The sequence below is a fragment of the Alligator mississippiensis genome, chromosome 2 (genome assembly GCF_030867095.1).
Source record: "Alligator mississippiensis isolate rAllMis1 chromosome 2, rAllMis1, whole genome shotgun sequence".
In the NCBI taxonomy this organism is placed as follows: Eukaryota; Metazoa; Chordata; order Crocodylia; family Alligatoridae; genus Alligator; species Alligator mississippiensis.
In genome coordinates this window covers 88,968,566-88,986,937 of record NC_081825.1, presented here as the reverse complement: position 1 = coordinate 88,986,937, position 18,372 = coordinate 88,968,566, and the positions used below count along the sequence as shown (strand labels likewise).

Genomic DNA, 18,372 nt, shown 5'->3' with positions numbered 1-18,372 from the left:
TCCCCTTCTACTTGGAAAATAATTATACTGAGGAAAAAAAAAAAAAGAGAGAAAATGTGGTTTTCAGAAAGCCTTAACACCTACACTGTGTGAGTCAATATATTTCAGCACAATTAGACTGCGTTTCTTGTTGCATGAAAAGAAAAATAAATAGGCAAGATGTACAAAGCGAATCATTACATATGTGTTTAGCATACTGTTTATCTGATTCAGAGATCTGACAGAGATTTCCCCCTGTAACATGCATACACACATTTCTTTGTGTGTTAACTGATAGTGATGATGCCTCTACAAGCAATTTCAAACTTCATTAAGCTTTGTGCAGAGATTAACTAAGAGAACACTAATTCTATATCATTATATGAATGCAGAAGACATAATGGGTTGAATCTTATTAACACATTTATTCCCAGCAGTGAAGGGGTGAGAGTTAGAAACCACACAGAAAATTAGGACTGCTCCAGTCACTGGAAAGAAGTGCAGGATTTACACTATGTGCTTAATCGCCCCCAGTAAAACACAGACTTTACAATGACTGAGTGTTGCAACCACCCCTAGAATCTTTGCCCCATTTTAGAACTACTGATTCACTCTATGCCACGGGAAAAGAGAGAGAATGAGATTTTAGGTTTTAGTTACAAAGACATAAAAGGAAAGTGGGAGGGGGGGAATCTTTATAGGATGCAGGTTAATTTTGTTCTCTCTCGTGGGTGCTAGGGCTTGTAAAAATGTAAATAGCAAATGATTCAGAAAATCAAAGGGGCACTTTCTCAAGTAGCTATACTTCCATATGCATGCTTTCTTCCTAGTATGTTGCATACACCTCTTACAATAAATCCTTGCTACAAATATTTCATGCATGATCCTCACACTGCATTTTTGCTGTCATAGAACTAGATGTTTGCCAGTATGATAATTGTTTGATTGCAAACCAACAGCGAGTTCTAAAAAGCGGCCTACATAGAGCTCACTGCAGAATCAGCAAAAATTACATTGGCTTTTTGCAAGAAATAGATTACTTTCCCCTCTGGTTTTTGTTATGGTATATTACTCACTTTTATCCTTAGCACTGGAAAAGTTTTTTTACCATTTTAAACATTGCTTTTTCCCCTTGACCAACCCTCTATGACGTTCACCTAGACTAGATGCTTTAATATGTCGTAATTATGTTATAGAATCCTGAATGGGTTTTATAACATTGGTTTCAGTCCTACTACTCTCTTTCGTATGGCATCAGATAATTTCCATATCTATGAGCCACTGCCTGGTATTATCGTTCGATGTGCAGATTCCATCAGCCCCATCTGGGTATTTATAGAGATTGCAGCTTTCGATTAGGTGTTGTGTTATTTGTTAGACACCACTTTCACACAGGGGGCTGTCCAAGATGTTCATCTTGTGAAGCATTTTTTTTTAAGTGTCTGTATCCAGATCTTGGTCTGTTCAGCTTAACCCATGCTTCTCTGTCAATGTCATGCCTAATGGGGGGAGTAGTTTAGTGTTGGTATAAAATGCTACAGAAATAGGTCTGACCTTTCCCAGCAGTTGGCCAACTCCATTGCCCCCCGAAGATTTGGTTCAGCATCCCCATCTCTTCCAGGCTTTATGTGCAAATGAACTGCAACTTTTAAGTCTCATAAGCCTCCATCTGTTTGGGTCTTCAGTTAACAGTTGATGAAGCAAGTGATTTTCATCATCTCTTGCCTCTATTGCCAGTAATGATATTTTAGTCCCACTGCTGTATAGCAACAACTGATATTAGGTCTGGCCTTGGCAACAAAGGGACTGACAGGAATAATGGCCATTCAAACCTAAAGAAGTCAAGACACTTTGTAATTAGAAATAGCAGGTGAATTAATTGGAAAAAGGAAGTCTGTTGTCTTTTTTTTTTTTTTTTAGGGTGCTGACATTTCCTTTGATTTGGATTGTGAGAGTGGCTTCTGGTTCAATACATTTTTTTTTTTTTTTTTTTGGTGCTAAGACCGGAAGCAACAATGTTGGCTCTGTGACTTGTAATTAATGCGGGGATGATAAACCCATGACATGCATGCCACAAGTGGCACAGGCAGCCTGTGCAGAAGGGGGAGGAAAGAGGGACGGCAGTGGCAGAAAGCAGAGCAGTAGGTCAAACAGGAGAAGGGGATTAGCATGGTGCTTGGGAGGGTGTGAGAACCTATTTGTGCACCCTCTTGACTAGAAATTGATGTCTCCATTTGCTCCATACGAGAATGGTATCAACCACCCACCACTTTCCTATTGAGCTAAATTCGAGCTTTCAGTACTACACCTTGTAAGACCTTTTTCTTTTCAATGAAGGTATCATCTTTCATCTAACATGATCACCCAATATCCTAAGTCACCTAAGCCTTTCTCAAGGTGCAAATGGATTGATTCTGTGTGCTCTATAATGGATTATATCTCGTGGCTGTTACAAAACCTTGAAACAACAAATGCATGTGTTCCTCATGTAAAATTATACTCCATAGAGTATATGTTCTAGACTTTCATCCTATTCATTTCTAAGTGAAGATATTATTTTTTGTCTTATAAAGCTCTAAACAGGTTGATCAGGGGCCACATTTGAAAAGCACCTCTTTTCTTATGATACTATAACAATTGCTGTTTGAACAAATCACTCCTGAAGTTCCCTGGAGAAAGGAATATAGTCACATTTCATTCCTTCAGAGAAACAGACTGGACTTCTGAAAGAGCTATCTGAATATACTGCAGTAACCTACTAAAGTACAAAAAGAAAAACCCCTGTGATCACACCCCCCTGGTGGTCATCTGCCACCAAATGGAACAGATCAAAAGAATCGCCAAACAATTACAGCCTATACTTGACAAAGATCAAACCTTGACAAGAACATTCCCAGCCTCTACACTCCTGGCTTTTAAACAGCCCCCTAACCTTGCATGACTCATCATCAAAAGCAAACTCTTCACTGCACAGATAGACATCAAGTGGAACACAACCTTGCCTTGGAAAGAAATGCTTAACCTGTCAGTACATCTCCTCTGCCACTACTGTTAACATCCCCCCAACAAAAGCATCAGAATCCATAGTTCCTACACATCCCCTTCCCAAAATGTAATATGCCCAATCCAATGTACCAAGTCTCGCCAGGCCCTGTGTGGGTGAAATTAAACAGCAACTGTGCATCAGAATGAACTCTCACAAAAAAAAGTAAAAGAAAATGTAAAAGACCCTCCCCCGCCCCCCACCACCACCATTGGGGCACATTTCTCAGAACAAACCACTCCCTTTCTATCCTTGTGCTCAGTGGTAATCTACCTAACACCTTAGGGACAAAAAATCATAAGTTGGCTGAGCACTAAGAAAACCCAAGGACTAAACACTGGTACTGGTTTTATGGCACATTATATTTTACCTGGCTCCCAAATTCTTTCTACACATGAAAGAGGACAGTGACCCTCATCCTTTTTGATAGGCCTTAATCAGCCTTTTTTTCTTTTGCTAATTGTGTCCCTGCTACCCCGGGAAGGCGCTCACACCCTCTCCCCTCTGCTGTTTCTCACTATGCTTGGCCTGGCTCCCTGTCACCAGAGACCTGAGGAAGAATGTCTTGCATTCCCAAGCTTGTCTAACTTCACCCCAACTATATAGTTGGTCCAATAAAAGATATCACTCTAAGAAATCCTTTTCTTTCACGTTCACTTATTTATAAAATGTTAATAACTGCATGAGACTTACTTGTTAATATCTAACACACAACACATTAGGGAACAGGAACAGAAGACTGACAGGGACCCTGCTACTCCAGACCACCCTGCGTTTTATAATCCCTGTCAAAATTTATTCAGGGTTCATGTTAAAAGAATAGCCAAGTACATTTTCTATTAGTCTAAATAGTTTTACTCTCTCATTAGTGCCCCCCCCCCCCCGCCCCTTACTCCCCTTCTCTCTCCCCCCACCTTTTAGGTATTTATAGCAAGCAGTCTCCTCTAAGGTCTCTTTCTTATAATATAAAAAAAACAAGCATTTAATTTCCTCATATAAAATTTCTCAATACTCCTGCAAATGTACCTGTTCCAGTTCGAATTCCTCCTTGAAAATGGGTGACCACAATGTATACAGAGTATTCTAAATCAGGTTTTTCCACTACCTTGTACAAATGTCACTGATACACCCTATCGCCACTGTTCCATTTTAAGATTGTAATTGCCTTTTTCACAGCTGCATCACACTGGCACTTAGATTCATACTGTGATCAGTTACTACACCAAGGTCCTTCTCCTCAGTCATCTCCTACTAATGAGTTCCCAGTTTATTGCAGCAGTTGTTATCAATCCCATAATGTATGACTTTCCATTTTTTTTACTACCAGATTTGATCAAATTCATCAGTCCTCAAGGCCATCAAGTTCTTCCTGTATCCTGATCCTCCTCTCCAGCGATGAGGATTCCTAAGTTCCTGCCATGATCACTTTCCATCCATATAAAATAATTGATTGTACAAATGACTGTCATAAAAATCTTTAAAAAGACTAGTTTGAACTGATCCTTGACACATCCATGTTTTCTATAGAAATCTTAATTAGTATATAAACCAGACAACTACTGATATGTTTTCTTGAGGTCATAAAAGATTGAAATGATAAATGTAATAATGTTAAATAATAAGTGTAAACTTCAATATGAAATTAAAGTCTTCATGATTAACCCATCCAAAACTTATCATAAGAACTAAATGGCCTGAGAGGCGTCTATCTACTTAAATTATGCGAGCACAGTATAAAATTACAGAAACAATTCCAGCACGTGGCTTTTTGGAACAATTCTTCCTCACTCCCTCTTTTTTTTAAATAATAATTTGAATTTCTCTCTTCTTTCTCAGCTGCACACCAAGATATAGGAATGGTTCAGGACTTTGGTAAGATTTCTGAAAAATGGATTAAATTTAAATATTTATCATTATGCATCAACTAGGTTATCTGATCTTAGGGTAATTGAGAAATCAATTTATTTATTTGGATATGTTTAAAAGGTTGTCACAAGTGTCTAGAATTCTAGACAAATGTTCTTGATGCAAGAAAACAAAAAATGTAATAAAGACAAAATAGGGAATGGGTGCTGATATAGAAAGCTATTTTTTTTAATAACTGCTTCACCTCACAGGATTAGCTAGATCAAAGCTGTCAGCAAACAGAAAAAGCAAGTACTAACTCGTATAATGGGTTGATTATATACATTAAAATTAACTCAGAGAATATTCAGAGACTATAGATCTATTAAAAAAAAAAACCCTTCAAAATGGGAGAGGAAAAGACTGACAACAAGAAGAGACCATACAGAATAAAATGCTTACTCTGCAAAACTAGCTAAAAAAGGTTATACTACTTCCAAAATAGGGGGAAAAAGAAAGTTAGCTTAAAATTCAAAATGATGGATCACACAGCTGTTTAGCATCATTTCCTGTCCTGAGTTTTTGAAGGTGGAGTGTAGTAAATATGGTCAACATAAAAACTAAATAATCATGTGGATGATCTGTTCTAAATACTGGGAAAAATGCAGCTAGGAAAGACTTACATTAATTCTGTTTTCTTTTTATTGGAACAGATTATCTGAAGAGATTAATCTAATTTCTAATAAGCAGTTCTTTGTCAAGACATCAGTTAATGAAATGAAATTACAATATTGAAACCCTCAGTTATTATGGGAATTTAGTCAATATCAGACAAAATTGTTTCAGGATTTTGACAATGCCCAATAGAGAGGCCAGGATCAAATGCAAAACTGAAACATTTAAACAATGAAATAACACTGTAAAATACATGGTCATATCTTTCATATATCCATGTCCCCACACTTACACAGCTGCACACTTCCTTGAATACTAGCAGCTTTCTGCACTTGCTGTTTTTAGCTTTGAAATGTCTGCCATTATTAAGCTCTGACCATAATCTAACAATACTTGTGGGTACTGTAGCATACCACTTTCAGAGGAGAGCATAAGGTAAGTTAATACAGAGCATTTCTCATCTGCATTTTGCTGGAACAGTACATATCACCCACCATCATTCACTGCAGACATTGTTTTGAACCATCTTGGATCGCTTATGAAAGAACGAGAGGATGCATATTTTACTGGAACAGAAGGGACTAAAAGGAGAGCTTGATCTGAAAAGACTTCAGGATCTGCCTCCTCCCATAGGTACCCCAGACCTATGAGGGGGAGGGGAGGCACAGGAGAAACACACACACATACACACACACACGTGTGTTTGTCTTCTGTTAATTCAACCCCAATGAAGGGGTGGGGAGGGAGGGAGGGAATACTTCCAGATCTTAAGAGGCAAATGGTCAGATGCAAAAGGCTCATTTTTTATATCTTAAGAGCTGACATTCCTTGTCATCATAAGGAGTGCCATGAGGAATGTTTATATGGAGGGAGAGGAGAAGAAGGAAGAACCTTATTAATAAAATATCATTATTCTAGAAGAGCCCTAGTCAAGTACCAAACCCAACAGTTCTACTGTACATAAATCAATGTCATAAGAGAAGTCCATTTTAGGGAAGTGTTTGGTACGAATGAAACATAGAAAAAGAAACTCCTGTTACAAAGAAACTTTCAGCCTGCCATTTAGATACAAGGCTTCCCAGAGTTACTGACCTAGATTTAAGAAAAGAAGTCACTAAGGTATACACCACACCAAAGTGCATGCGACTTAAGAGAAACTGAATCTTCTTTGACATTCAGGCTTGGGCACTGGCCATCTAGTTTCTATTATGCAATGGCTGTACCATCAATGGCATCATTGCCCAATCACATGGTTCATTGTCCCACACAAAAAAAGTCCAGTTCCTAAGAAAATGAACAATTCCAGATTTCTTAGTGTGGCAGACAGCCATTATCTCATGCTGAGAATACACGCAGTAAAGTCATGGAGGAAGCACAGAGTGGAGCAGTTCTAATCAATTGCAATCACCACCCACTGTGGCTTGTTAAAGCTAGGTTGGCAACAACTAGGAGGGGGTTATTTATTATTATCAAGTGCAGTGTCAGCCAGCTACTTTTCTGTTCTCTAGGCATAAAGTGCATGGCCTGAGACCAGCAGGGGCATCCTCTTGGGTGACATATATATTCTCAATACTTCCAAAGAGTCCTTTAGCCAGCCCATAAATGCCAGTAGCACCAGCACAGCAGACCTCACAAATTCAGCCTGTTGACATCAGTTGCAGTGAACGTTTTGCACTTTATATCACTGTACATAATACACTAAACAAACTTGAAATATGTCATGCCACTCACTCTTTTCTCCCTCACTAGTATGTCCATCTTCTTTTCCTTCCTACAGTGACCACCTTCTACCATCTCTTTTCCCATTCCCTGTTCCCTTTCTCTTCAGAAATCTCAAACTAAGCTGTTAGAAAATACAATCTCCATGAAGTACGCAAAACAAATCAAACCAACCAACCATTTTTTCTTACTGATATAGCTTCATCTTCCTCTCTCTTCATCATTGTCTATTTGTCACAATCATTTCTTTAGTCCAGTGGCCAGCAACTTTTTTCAAGCTGCAGGCCAGAACAATCCAACCCCAGTCCCATATGGGTCAGGTGAATTTGTTGATAGGGTGGCCAGCAGAAAGGAGGCGGGGGGAAAGGCGGGGGCACACACAATTTCCCTGATTCTCTGCCGAAACCATGCAGCTGGGAGAAGCCACTGCTTCTCCTAACCCTGTGCTCCTGGGCTGCGGTGTGAGCAAAGCTGCAGTGGGGCTGGGCAGCTGGCAGCTGCTTCCATATTGGTGCTCCTTCTCCCTGCTGCTGCCCTTCCCCCCACTCCCACCCCCATCAAGCTGAGCTCTTGGTACAACTCTGCTCTGGCTGGAAGCTGTGCTTGCACCACAGCCTTGAGGAAGGGGCTGAGAGAGGCAGCAGAGGTATTGATACAGTCCCTGACCCCAGTGAAGCTCCCTTCCAGCTGGAAGTTGCAGTCGTGTTGCAGCCTGGGGGAGGGGATGAGGAGACAGAAGTGGTAATGGCATGGACATAGACAGAAAGTACATGAACATAAAAAAGCCTGACAGATCCACAGACTGGATGTGGGGGCTCCAGGAGCTGGATCTGGCTCATGGGTTGCTGAACCCTGCTTTAGTCCATTCTTAAAAAATGCAAGAACTTTGGGAACAGATCAGTTATTGTTAATATTCCAAGGACACACCATAATTTAGTCGTACATAAATAATTAACATTGTTTTTTTTTTTAAATATGCACATATTGTGACAGTTGATCCCATCTCAAACAGTGACAGCAGTACTTTTTTATTTGACATTGATAGGATACTGCAGTCTATAGCTTACTCTTCCTGGCTCAGAAAATACTTGCAAGTAATATGATCCTAATTTCTGGGTTTTTCACAGAGATTACTTTGAGAAGAAAGAGTACATCTGTCTCCCCATATCAGATGGAACTCAATGTATTGAGAATTTATATAGATTTATAAGTAGAATCTGACAAAATCCTCAGTGTAGATTTTTTTTCCTTAATTGCTGATGCAGATCCAGTTGCTCCACAGATATACCAGTAAGGAATGGTAAGAAAAATGTCATTATCATACAAAAAGTTGCTGTTGTTTTAAGTTTAAAATAGACAATATATTGACTGTCTAATCCATGTCAACATGGACTAACAGAAGAAGCATTGTCATTGCTCTTCAGATTAATGTGCTTACATGTTAACATGTGGGGACGGGGAGGGAAGAGAGTGAGAGAGATGTATGCATTATTGCATTTGTTATGGGAAAGATAATAGAAGAAGATGGTGCCAAAAGCAAGACAAAAATGAATTTCCTCATGACCATTTTAGAGCACGCTTTATCAAAGACACAAGAGTGAAAAGAACTCACTGTTTTTTTATCCTGTAGTCACTTCACTTAGAAGACCCATACAACATGTCAGCCAATGCAACCCCCCACAAAAAAACCCAACCCCAATCAACTGCTTTAAAGGCAAAATATTTATATCACAAACAGAAATGAGAGAGACATCTGAAAACTTATCATTTTAGAAAATGGTAGAGCATTATTAAATGGTAACTTAAATACTGGCACTCAAACCATTTCCCTTGACAGGCTATGCCTGGGGCTGGGATCAGAGGTTGTCACTGACTCAAGTCAATGGGCCATCCCAGCACTTGGATAAATCAAATGTCCCTGCACAATACCACACGAGATGGCAGCAATTGAACTCTTAAGTTAACCCTCAATGGGATCAGGCACAGACGTTCGATAAAGCACTCTAACAGAAAGTGCTTTAAATTAGTACACATCCATGCAGAATTAGCTTAAGAGTGGGATCCACCATTTTTTAAGTGATTTATGTGCCATGTACATCCGTTCTGTTACAGCTGCGAACCTAACACGCATTAAGTGGAACATCCATGCTTTTCCCAAGTGATTCCACTCAAAAATCAGTTTCCAAATCATTATGCCAGAGCTCAGAGCACTTTGAGGTTAATTTGTAAATTATTAAACCACAAAATTAACAATTATATTCCTAAGCTATTATTATTTGTGATGCTAATTGAGGTACACAGAATATTTGCTTGTCAGACTTTTACTCCTATATGTCAATCAATGCAAAGAAGTTGCCCAGATAACATGCTTCCTTATAAAAGGTGAGATTCCTTCTTTATTTTGTCTTTGGATCTGTATTCATGCTCAGGCTGCAATTTTAAATGTTGAACGAGTAAATTACATTTTTTAACAGATGGACTATGTCAGATTGGGAAGAAACTGTGCTCATTAGAAAGAAGTTATACTGACTTGGAAATTCATAGAAAAAATGAATAAAGGGCCAGCCTGCTCTAGGGATAAAAGAAAAAAGAAGAAAAGAATAGTATATGGCCCCTTGAAACTAACACAAGGTAAAGTAAAAACAAGGATTGCCAAATTCTGCCAGCGTATCTCACTTGAAATCACTTTGAAGTCAGTGTGCAACTAACTATAGAAGCCAAAGTGTTAATTTCAGTCAATTTAATATTAAACAAAAGGCATAGGCCACTGAGTTATATTACATCTATGACAGATGCACAAATTAAATCTCCACATTTGTAAAAATAACCCCAACATGTTGAAGAGCCCTCACTTCAGAACTTTCTCTCTCCCACAGTCATTCTGATAAAGCCTAAATGTGTGGATCCAAGTGTATAATGCAAAAATTACTTTATCTAAATCAGGGCTACACTACAGAACATGAATTTTGGTGGTCTCCCCCTCCTTCACATTAGCTCTTTATTTTAATTAGCAAAACAATGTCTTACAATATTTCTACATACATAACAACAACTAGGATAAATGCATCTGAAATGTTAAAATGAATAAAGTTTGCCACTTCAAAAACAACATTGTCTTAAACCTGCAGCTTTCTCACAACTATATCTGCATTTATACTATAATGCAAGTAATTCATACATACAATCTCCCCAGAACACCTAGAAACTTCCTCTTTATATTTTTTTCAGAAATTCCTGTTTTTATTCCTTAATATTCATTTTTATTTGATTTGATAGATGTTGCTTAAACATACTGTTTTATGTCAAGCAGAACTCTTTTTCTACTTTTTTAGTGGACTTCCTCCACACACATTGGGGGCAGGGGGTGGCCATCTCTAAAACTTCTTGAATAATCGTTAATGAAACAAGACAGTCATTAAAAAAAGAATACAAACCAATTCCTCCTAGTCAAGCCTGTTAAGAGTGGCTTTACTTGAAGCCATTTATTTGTCTTTCCATTTGTTTCACTAAATAACTGATAGAAAATGTCAAATTCAGAAAGTGGGGGGGGGGAGGAGAAAGGTATACATTCAATAGGTGCACATAAAACACTGTTTAAAATCAAGTACTGTATTTGGCAGTATTCCAAGACCTCCATTTAAATTAAATAAAACAGAGCAAGTTATAAAAGTTATCTTTATTCTAATACCATGTGGCTAGCAGAAGTTACATTTCTCATTCACCATGACCACAATTCTTAGAATCCAACTACACAATAATGCTGCATGGCACAGTCTGAGGCTCTGTGGCACCACAATGAAATTTAAGCTTGTAATTTAATGTCAGTGATTCAGGAAAATAAGTTAACATGAAGTGGCTGCCCCAATGTGTAAGGTAAGTATGCTCATCAGCCATGCTTTACAGCTCTTTGGGTGGACTGGTCCCAGAGCCACAATTTACTTTCCAGGTTTATATGGACCCTATTCAGATACTGAATAAAATGAGAAAAAATAGCTGTATGAAATCTCTAGAGTGAGATACTTGTCAAATCAACTTTTTGCATCACTTCTTCACAGTGCAGTCGGTGCAGTTTCTTTAGTACTTTAAATTCAATGGTACTCAACTTCCAGTCTGCACGGCCATGTCACCTGGCCTGTCAGGTTCCCCAAAGGCCTAGAAATTTGGTGACAGAGTGGTGGTAAGATTAATTGCCATGGCAATTAACTTTTCCAGAGCTGTGGCAATTAACATACCCTGTGGCCAGATCTAGCATGCAAAGTCACGTCTGTGAACTGACCCCATGCTGGATCTGGCCCCATGCCACTTGTTTGGACCACAGGGCCAGAAGGTGGAATACCACTGCTTTAACCACATTTTTTCAGAATCTGCAGCATAAGACAAGAGTATTCTAGAATTTGTCCAACCATACTTACCTTTGAAGAAGCAGTCTTCATTGTGAACGATGGTAATCTTTTTCTTTTTCAGGCAAGCAGCCCTGTGAACTTCACAATGGTTTTCATAGAATTCTCCATCAGAACCACATACAGGTTTGTAGTGAGGCTTGCAATGTTCCATGCACACACATTCAGCTTGGCCAGTTTCTCCATTGACAACACAATGTCTACCCAGACCGCAGTATTTATTTTCACAAGATCCAAGAGGTCCATCCTGACCCATGTAACCTGAGGGGAGGAAATATTAAATGAAGTAAAATTATATAACGTCTGAACACCAGGACAATATAAGACCTTCAGGACAGGTATAATAAAGATGAAGTAGGAGCTCTAAGAGCCTCATGTAAATTTCTATAGTATAATTTAGATTAGCATTATTTTATTTCAGATCATCTTAAGTTGCAAAGTCATTTTTTTCTGTATCCTTTAACACTGTATGCACATTTGGAAGGAGGATTAAAAAAAGTCTGTTATAAAAGTAACATTCTACTGTAGAAAAAGCAAACAAGACCTTCTTTCACCTCTTCTCCCCAGACTTCCTTAAAAATACCCCAGGAGTTTAGCAAATACAATCACTAAAAGTTGAGGCAGTCAGTATACATGACAGTGAAGTATAAAATGATGATATTGTAAAACTAATCTGCAGTTCTTATTAAGTAGATCAAAACTGGAAGATGTTTCCAATTTTAAATTCTAGTGCAATCTTTTCTATTTCATCAAGAAACCTTGGGAAGAAAGGATTTTTGCCAGTTTCCAAAACAATTATTTGTAGTCTACAATTAGTTTGCAGAATGTCTCTTACATACACTTTTAAGTCATCTCTTACTCTTATGTTTACGAGCCCATTTTTTCATTTTCTCAGTTTGAGCCACAGTAGAGAATTTTAATAACTGTTACTGATACTATCCATCTAAATCGGTAGTTCTCAACCTTGTTAGACTCAAGGTCCCCCTCAGAAAATGCTCTGAGATTTCACTAGTTTTTTGACTATGGAAAAATAATAAAGCAATTCTTCTCTTACAATGAACTCAGGAAGACCACAACAGATCAGAATGTTTTTGACACTATGGATTCCTACTTGCAATTACTGGGTTTTAAGTGTGTAACACCTACTTATGATTCAGAAGATAAAGTACTAATATTGTACAGCACCACATGGCACTATTAAAGGCATCCTCTGGCACCCTGATTGAGATTCAGGGATTTAAATACTTGTATCAATTAGATAGCTAGAAAGGTCACTCTTCTTTAATGTCTCTACAAAAAGGAAAGAAAAGGTCAATACTTTTTCCTACACAGAAAACAAGGTTCATATATACAGGCTATTTTTTTAAAATACAGTAATATTTAATGTTGATTGAGTAGTCTCATTATTACAACTCTACTGGAACTAAATGGTTAAGTTCACCTTAAATGGTTAAGTTCACCTTAACTTTACAAAACAAAACTGGAGAAATCAATCTGTAGCTACAAAAGGAAAAACTGTGACTAACTTTATGAAACGTCTCAGCTAATCAGTGAAGGAGCAAACACTGAATACAGAGAATATTTACAGTATAACATCAAATTTGAATTGTAAGCTTTGGGAATACCAGTTAAACTAGTTGCACTAGTAAATTAATTATTTTCTAGGAATTAATTTCCTGTTTTACATCACATCCAATATGCACAGATTCTAAGCAACTTCAGTACAATTAAACATAATTAATATGTAAGATCCAAAAGGATACTTGTGTGATGTAAAATGAATGGTGAGAACATGTCCTTCCTGACAATAATTATCCATGACTAATGTGGAACATAGTTCAGCTGAGATTAAATCAATTTAATCTGATTATCATGCTTATGTATACATTCAGTTGTCATTATATACTAAATGAATTTCTAGAAGAGCAGCATCCAGTACCATTACATAATTTACTCTTTGGAAAAGATGTATTTCCACACTAAATCATTCCAACTCTTGCAAGATTTTTGTTTGTAAAAGAATATTGCATATTAGTAGACTGGCTTATTATATAAATATGTACAAAATCCCAAAACAAATATCAGAAGCCAAGAGGAGTTGCTCTTTCACCTACAAAATGAAACCAAAATTGCCATCCACATTATTGAGGTACTAAAAGATGCAAACTAGTCAACAAAACTGTTGAATAAAGGGGGGGGGGGACGGACCCAACAACTGTGTCTGACCACTTGTACATACCATGGGGGTTTAATTCAGTTTAGTTCTCTCTAAATTGAAAAGTTGGGTTTTTAAAAACACCACTTCAATTTAGGGAGAATTAAACTGAACTAAACTGGGGGCGGGGGGAGAGCTGTCAGTGGTCCAAGCAGTTATTGAGCTTTACAGGGCCCCACCAGGCAGCACCTGCCTGCTAGCACCTGGCCTGGGCACTCCCGGGGGGCTCCACAGCCATGGAGGGAAGCACCAGCCCCCCTGCAGCTGTGGAGGAAAGCACCAGGCTCTCACACAGCTCAGGCTGGCAGGCAAGCTTCAGGGTGGGGAGAAAAGAAAAAAAAAAAAAAAAAAAAAAAAGATGATCAGGCTCACCACTTTTTTTTCACTTTTTTTTTGACTATGTGGGCTGCTGCCAGGTCCCACAGCCTCTGAGCTGCGCGGGGCCTAGCAAGCCTCAAGCACATTGGCTTCCAGTGCCCTATGCATTGCTGCATTTTGTAAGGTAGCAAACTAAAACACTTTGGAGGCATTTTATCCTGCTATGTACCAAAGCCATTTAAAGAGGAATACATCACCAAGCCTGTGAACAGCAATGCCAATAAAGCAGTGCAAAAGGGCATTTAAGCTGCTTTAAAGGCCAATTTTGTGGTGTGTACAAAGGCCCTATTAGAAAAGGCCCATAACATTTTCTAGTATTATTCTCTTAGGTTCTCTCCTCTTCCCATAACAAATGTATTGTCCTGCCCCTGTTTTGTCTCTTCTCTCCTTTGTGACTCTCTTGGCCCCTTTCCACAGTCAAGCTAAACTCTGCTTCCAGCCAATGCTCCCCTAGTAAAAAAAAAAAAAGTGGTGGGGAGGGAGCGGGGAGAAGAGGGAAAGGGGGAAAGTACCATAATTAATGTTGCTTTCAGTAGCATTAAATGAAAAACCTACTGCAAAAAGTAAGCGTGTAAACATAAGAATTATTTTTAAATGCACATTCCATTTCTGTGAAAGTATCCACTTATTTCAGTATCCAAAAATAGTCTTTATCATTTCTTATAACTCTCTTATTAGGCCCTAGAAGAGTAAGTCATTGAATGAGCTTTAGTTAAAGCACCCCTACTACCATTTTGAAGTTTGGGGATACTTAATACATGTGATGCCAAGGCTGCTGGAGTGTGCTAATTAGTTAAGTCTGCTCTGATGTGTTCTAATTACAATGGGTCAGAGCAGGCATCAGACACGTGTATAGGTGCCCATTTTGATTAACTCAGATCCTTTTCATTATTATTATCCTTACAGCTTTGAGAGCAAAAGTTAAAGATCACATGGAAATGCTTTTAATGTGTAACATACCTGATGCATTTGTTCATTAAACTCATAGTCAGCATACATGGAAACAGACTGGTAAGACTGGTTTTAGTAAGTAACATTTCCAAAAGCACTCAATTTGTTTAGAAGCATTGGATTTACACTCCTACATCCCTAGGTGCTTCTGAAAATATTTTACTCAATATACCAACAAGCTAGTACTAAGTATTAGACATTAAATGATAAAAGTTCATGTAAATCCAACTTCCTTATATTATTAACAACCTCAAAGTAGACTCATTCAACATCTGAGAGTACTTTATGGCACAGGTCATGTACACACATTACAAAATTATGGGACTCCCAGGAAGTGATAGAATTGTTGTAGTTTGAGGCCAAAGTCTATAAATCATTATTATTTCTGCTTTCTGAATTGGGAGATAAAGATCAGAGACTGACAACTGTTCTGAATTATTAGTATGTGTAGAGACTTAACAATGTATACTGCTATGCAAGTCGAGACTGTTTTGAGACTTCACTTGGGATTTCATTTTAGTACTGTAATTGAATCTGGTTCCTGAATGCAAAATGCCAACTAAACAGTTATATTAGGGTGTAGGGAAGTGATTTACATAATGTGTATCAATATCTACTATATACGGCTAGGTGACAGGAGTAATAGTTCTACAAGTCAATAAATAAACAAGCTTTCTGTCCTAATGAAACTTATATTTGTTTGCTGTGAATGACCTTTTAATCAATTTCTGACTGCTTTATAACATTAAACCATAAATATTCTGATACCATATGTGTATTTATATAGATCATTACCCACACAATCCTGGTCACTTTCAAGATTTCTATTGACATGGATAAGGACAGAATTGCATCTGTCACCCTCAGCTTTTACCTAAAATTCACTTACTCCTCAGTGACCTCAGCATATTCAGAGACTACAGCAAACAGTTTTGAATTTCTGAACCGAGGACACATTTTCTAGTATATTCCATGATTACACTATGAATATACAGGTTTTCAAGCTTATGCACTGTGAAATAGTTTATTTTTAAAAGATGGTTGCAAATTTATTCCTAAAATGAAAAGTTTCTGACTTGTTTACCAAAGGCATATATAAGGCAAAAGAAAAATATCACCTGCACTTTTAAAATAAAGATAATATGATGTTTATAAACCTAACTCTATAAATGAAAATGGCTGAAAATGTAAACAAAATATAAACAACTACAGTTAAATTAAAATAAGGGGATAGAAACAAGATAAAGCATATTATTTAAAAAGAAATCTGTTGCAAAAAATAAAAATAAAATTAAGAATTGCGACAATACCAATACAGCTTACGGTAGCATATAGCAAGAAAAAACCTTGAACCTGTATCACAGAAAATAAATTCCTTGCCATGAGCTTCCGTGTGCTGGATAAAATCCTAACATTAGCAAGATGCAAGGCATATACAATCTTTTTAGAAAGATCCTTTTGTCCTGAGATAAGCAAGATACTAGTAGCATGACTAAAGCCAAGAGAAAAAAAAGTACTACTTTTAAATATAGTTAGCCAAGCTCTCCCCCTGAACATATCTCATACTATTTGTTTCATTCAGTGAGAAACATATGCATCAAAAGCAAAAGAATGTACTATGAAAACATAAATAATTGAATGCAAGGGATCCCAGCTTTTTTAATTCTCTTCAATAAGGGCAATTACAGCATTAGATAACAGTACTGACATCTTGATGCTAAAGACATCAACACATAGATTGTTCAACCAAATCTGATGGTAGAAAGTTGTAAGCATATATCAGTAGCTCCTCCTCCATCTACTTAGCCATATAGCACCTATATATGTGCCCAACATCTACCCAGACAGATTCTAAATAGAATGCATCAGGGCAGATTCAATTAAATAAATCTGGTGGAGCATGCTAACTAGCACACTTCAGCAGCCTTGGCATCATGTGCACTGAGTAGGGGTGTGCAAAGTGGGCCGTATTTGATTCAAATTTGGCTCAGTTCAGGGGACAGTGATTCGATTTGTTGATTTGGGTCACTGTCTAGATTTGATTTGACCAAATCCGAATCTGAAGATTCTCTGAATTGGCATCAAATCAGCAATTCGGCCATAGACACAGCTTTAAATGTTTTTTCTACATACCTCGAAGTACCAGGCATGGCTCGTGAACGCTGAGATGGTGGGGTGGATGGAGTATCCCACAGAAGCGTGGTGGGGGGGCCCTCGCATGCTCAGCGGCAGACCCGGAAGTGGACTGGAAGTGCTTCTGGTCTACTTCTGGGTCCACCGCCTAGTGTGCTAGGGACCTCACCACACTCCTGTGGGATGCTCTATCTGCCTCACCATCTCAGCATTCACAAGCTGCCTGGTACCTTGAGGTATGTAGAAAAAACATATAAAGCTGCGTGTACGTCTAAATCGTTGAATCTCTCCAAATCAATTTATAGGGTTCCAATTTGATTTGGATAGATTAAAGGGTCTCCTGATTCGATCTGGATTCAGAGATTTGGTCACCAATTTGAGCCGAATCTCCACCGAATTGAATCAGCAACCGAAGCTTTGCACAGCCCTAGCATTCAGCATCCCTGCACTTCAAAATGGTGGTAGGAGCACTAACTAAAGCTCATTTGATGAGTTTTAGTTAAAGTACCCCCACTGCCATTTTCAAGCGCAGGACACTGAATACAGAAGATATGTATATGAAATATTATCACACTCAGCTTTATAAATTGAATTAAACTGGTCTAACACAAGGAAAGCAGGTAGTGCCAGAAGTAAAAGTCCATTATTCATTTAGTTAATTGTGCTTAGATAGAATCATGGAGAAGTTCTAAGCCTATACAGTTTGAAAGGAATATCTGCAGAACTTGAGCACAAATCAGCTTAAGAGGGGTGGAAGGGAGGGGAGAGAGATAGACCCTGAGGATGAATCTGATTCAAAAGACACCATCTGCACTCTAAGGTTTACCAAGTCTTTTATTTATGTACTTTAAATCCACAAGTCTGAACTGGCTTGCATAGCTGAAAGCACGGGTAAAAGCCTAAGTCTCACGTTAAGGAGACTCTGACTCACCATGTTTACAGCAAGGGTGGATGTACTGAAATATGGATAACAGATTTTAGGATTGTATAGACATCAAATGCAATTCCATAATTCCACAGGTTTGTCTGTTCTA

The 18,372-nt window shown here is 38.1% G+C and overlaps 1 protein-coding gene across 3 annotated transcripts in view; it reads right to left on the bottom strand.

Annotated features, from left to right (window-relative positions):
* The window catches only part of FSTL5 (follistatin like 5), a 627,705-nt gene that overhangs the window by 405,580 nt on the left and 203,753 nt on the right, over positions 1-18,372 (bottom strand). For all 3 annotated transcript variants that reach the window (XM_019481445.2, XM_019481443.2, XM_019481444.2), the window contains exon 4: positions 11,674-11,922. In XM_019481445.2, coding sequence (XP_019336990.1) covers positions 11,674-11,922 — 249 coding nt within the window. The remainder of the gene's footprint in view (positions 1-11,673; positions 11,923-18,372) is intronic.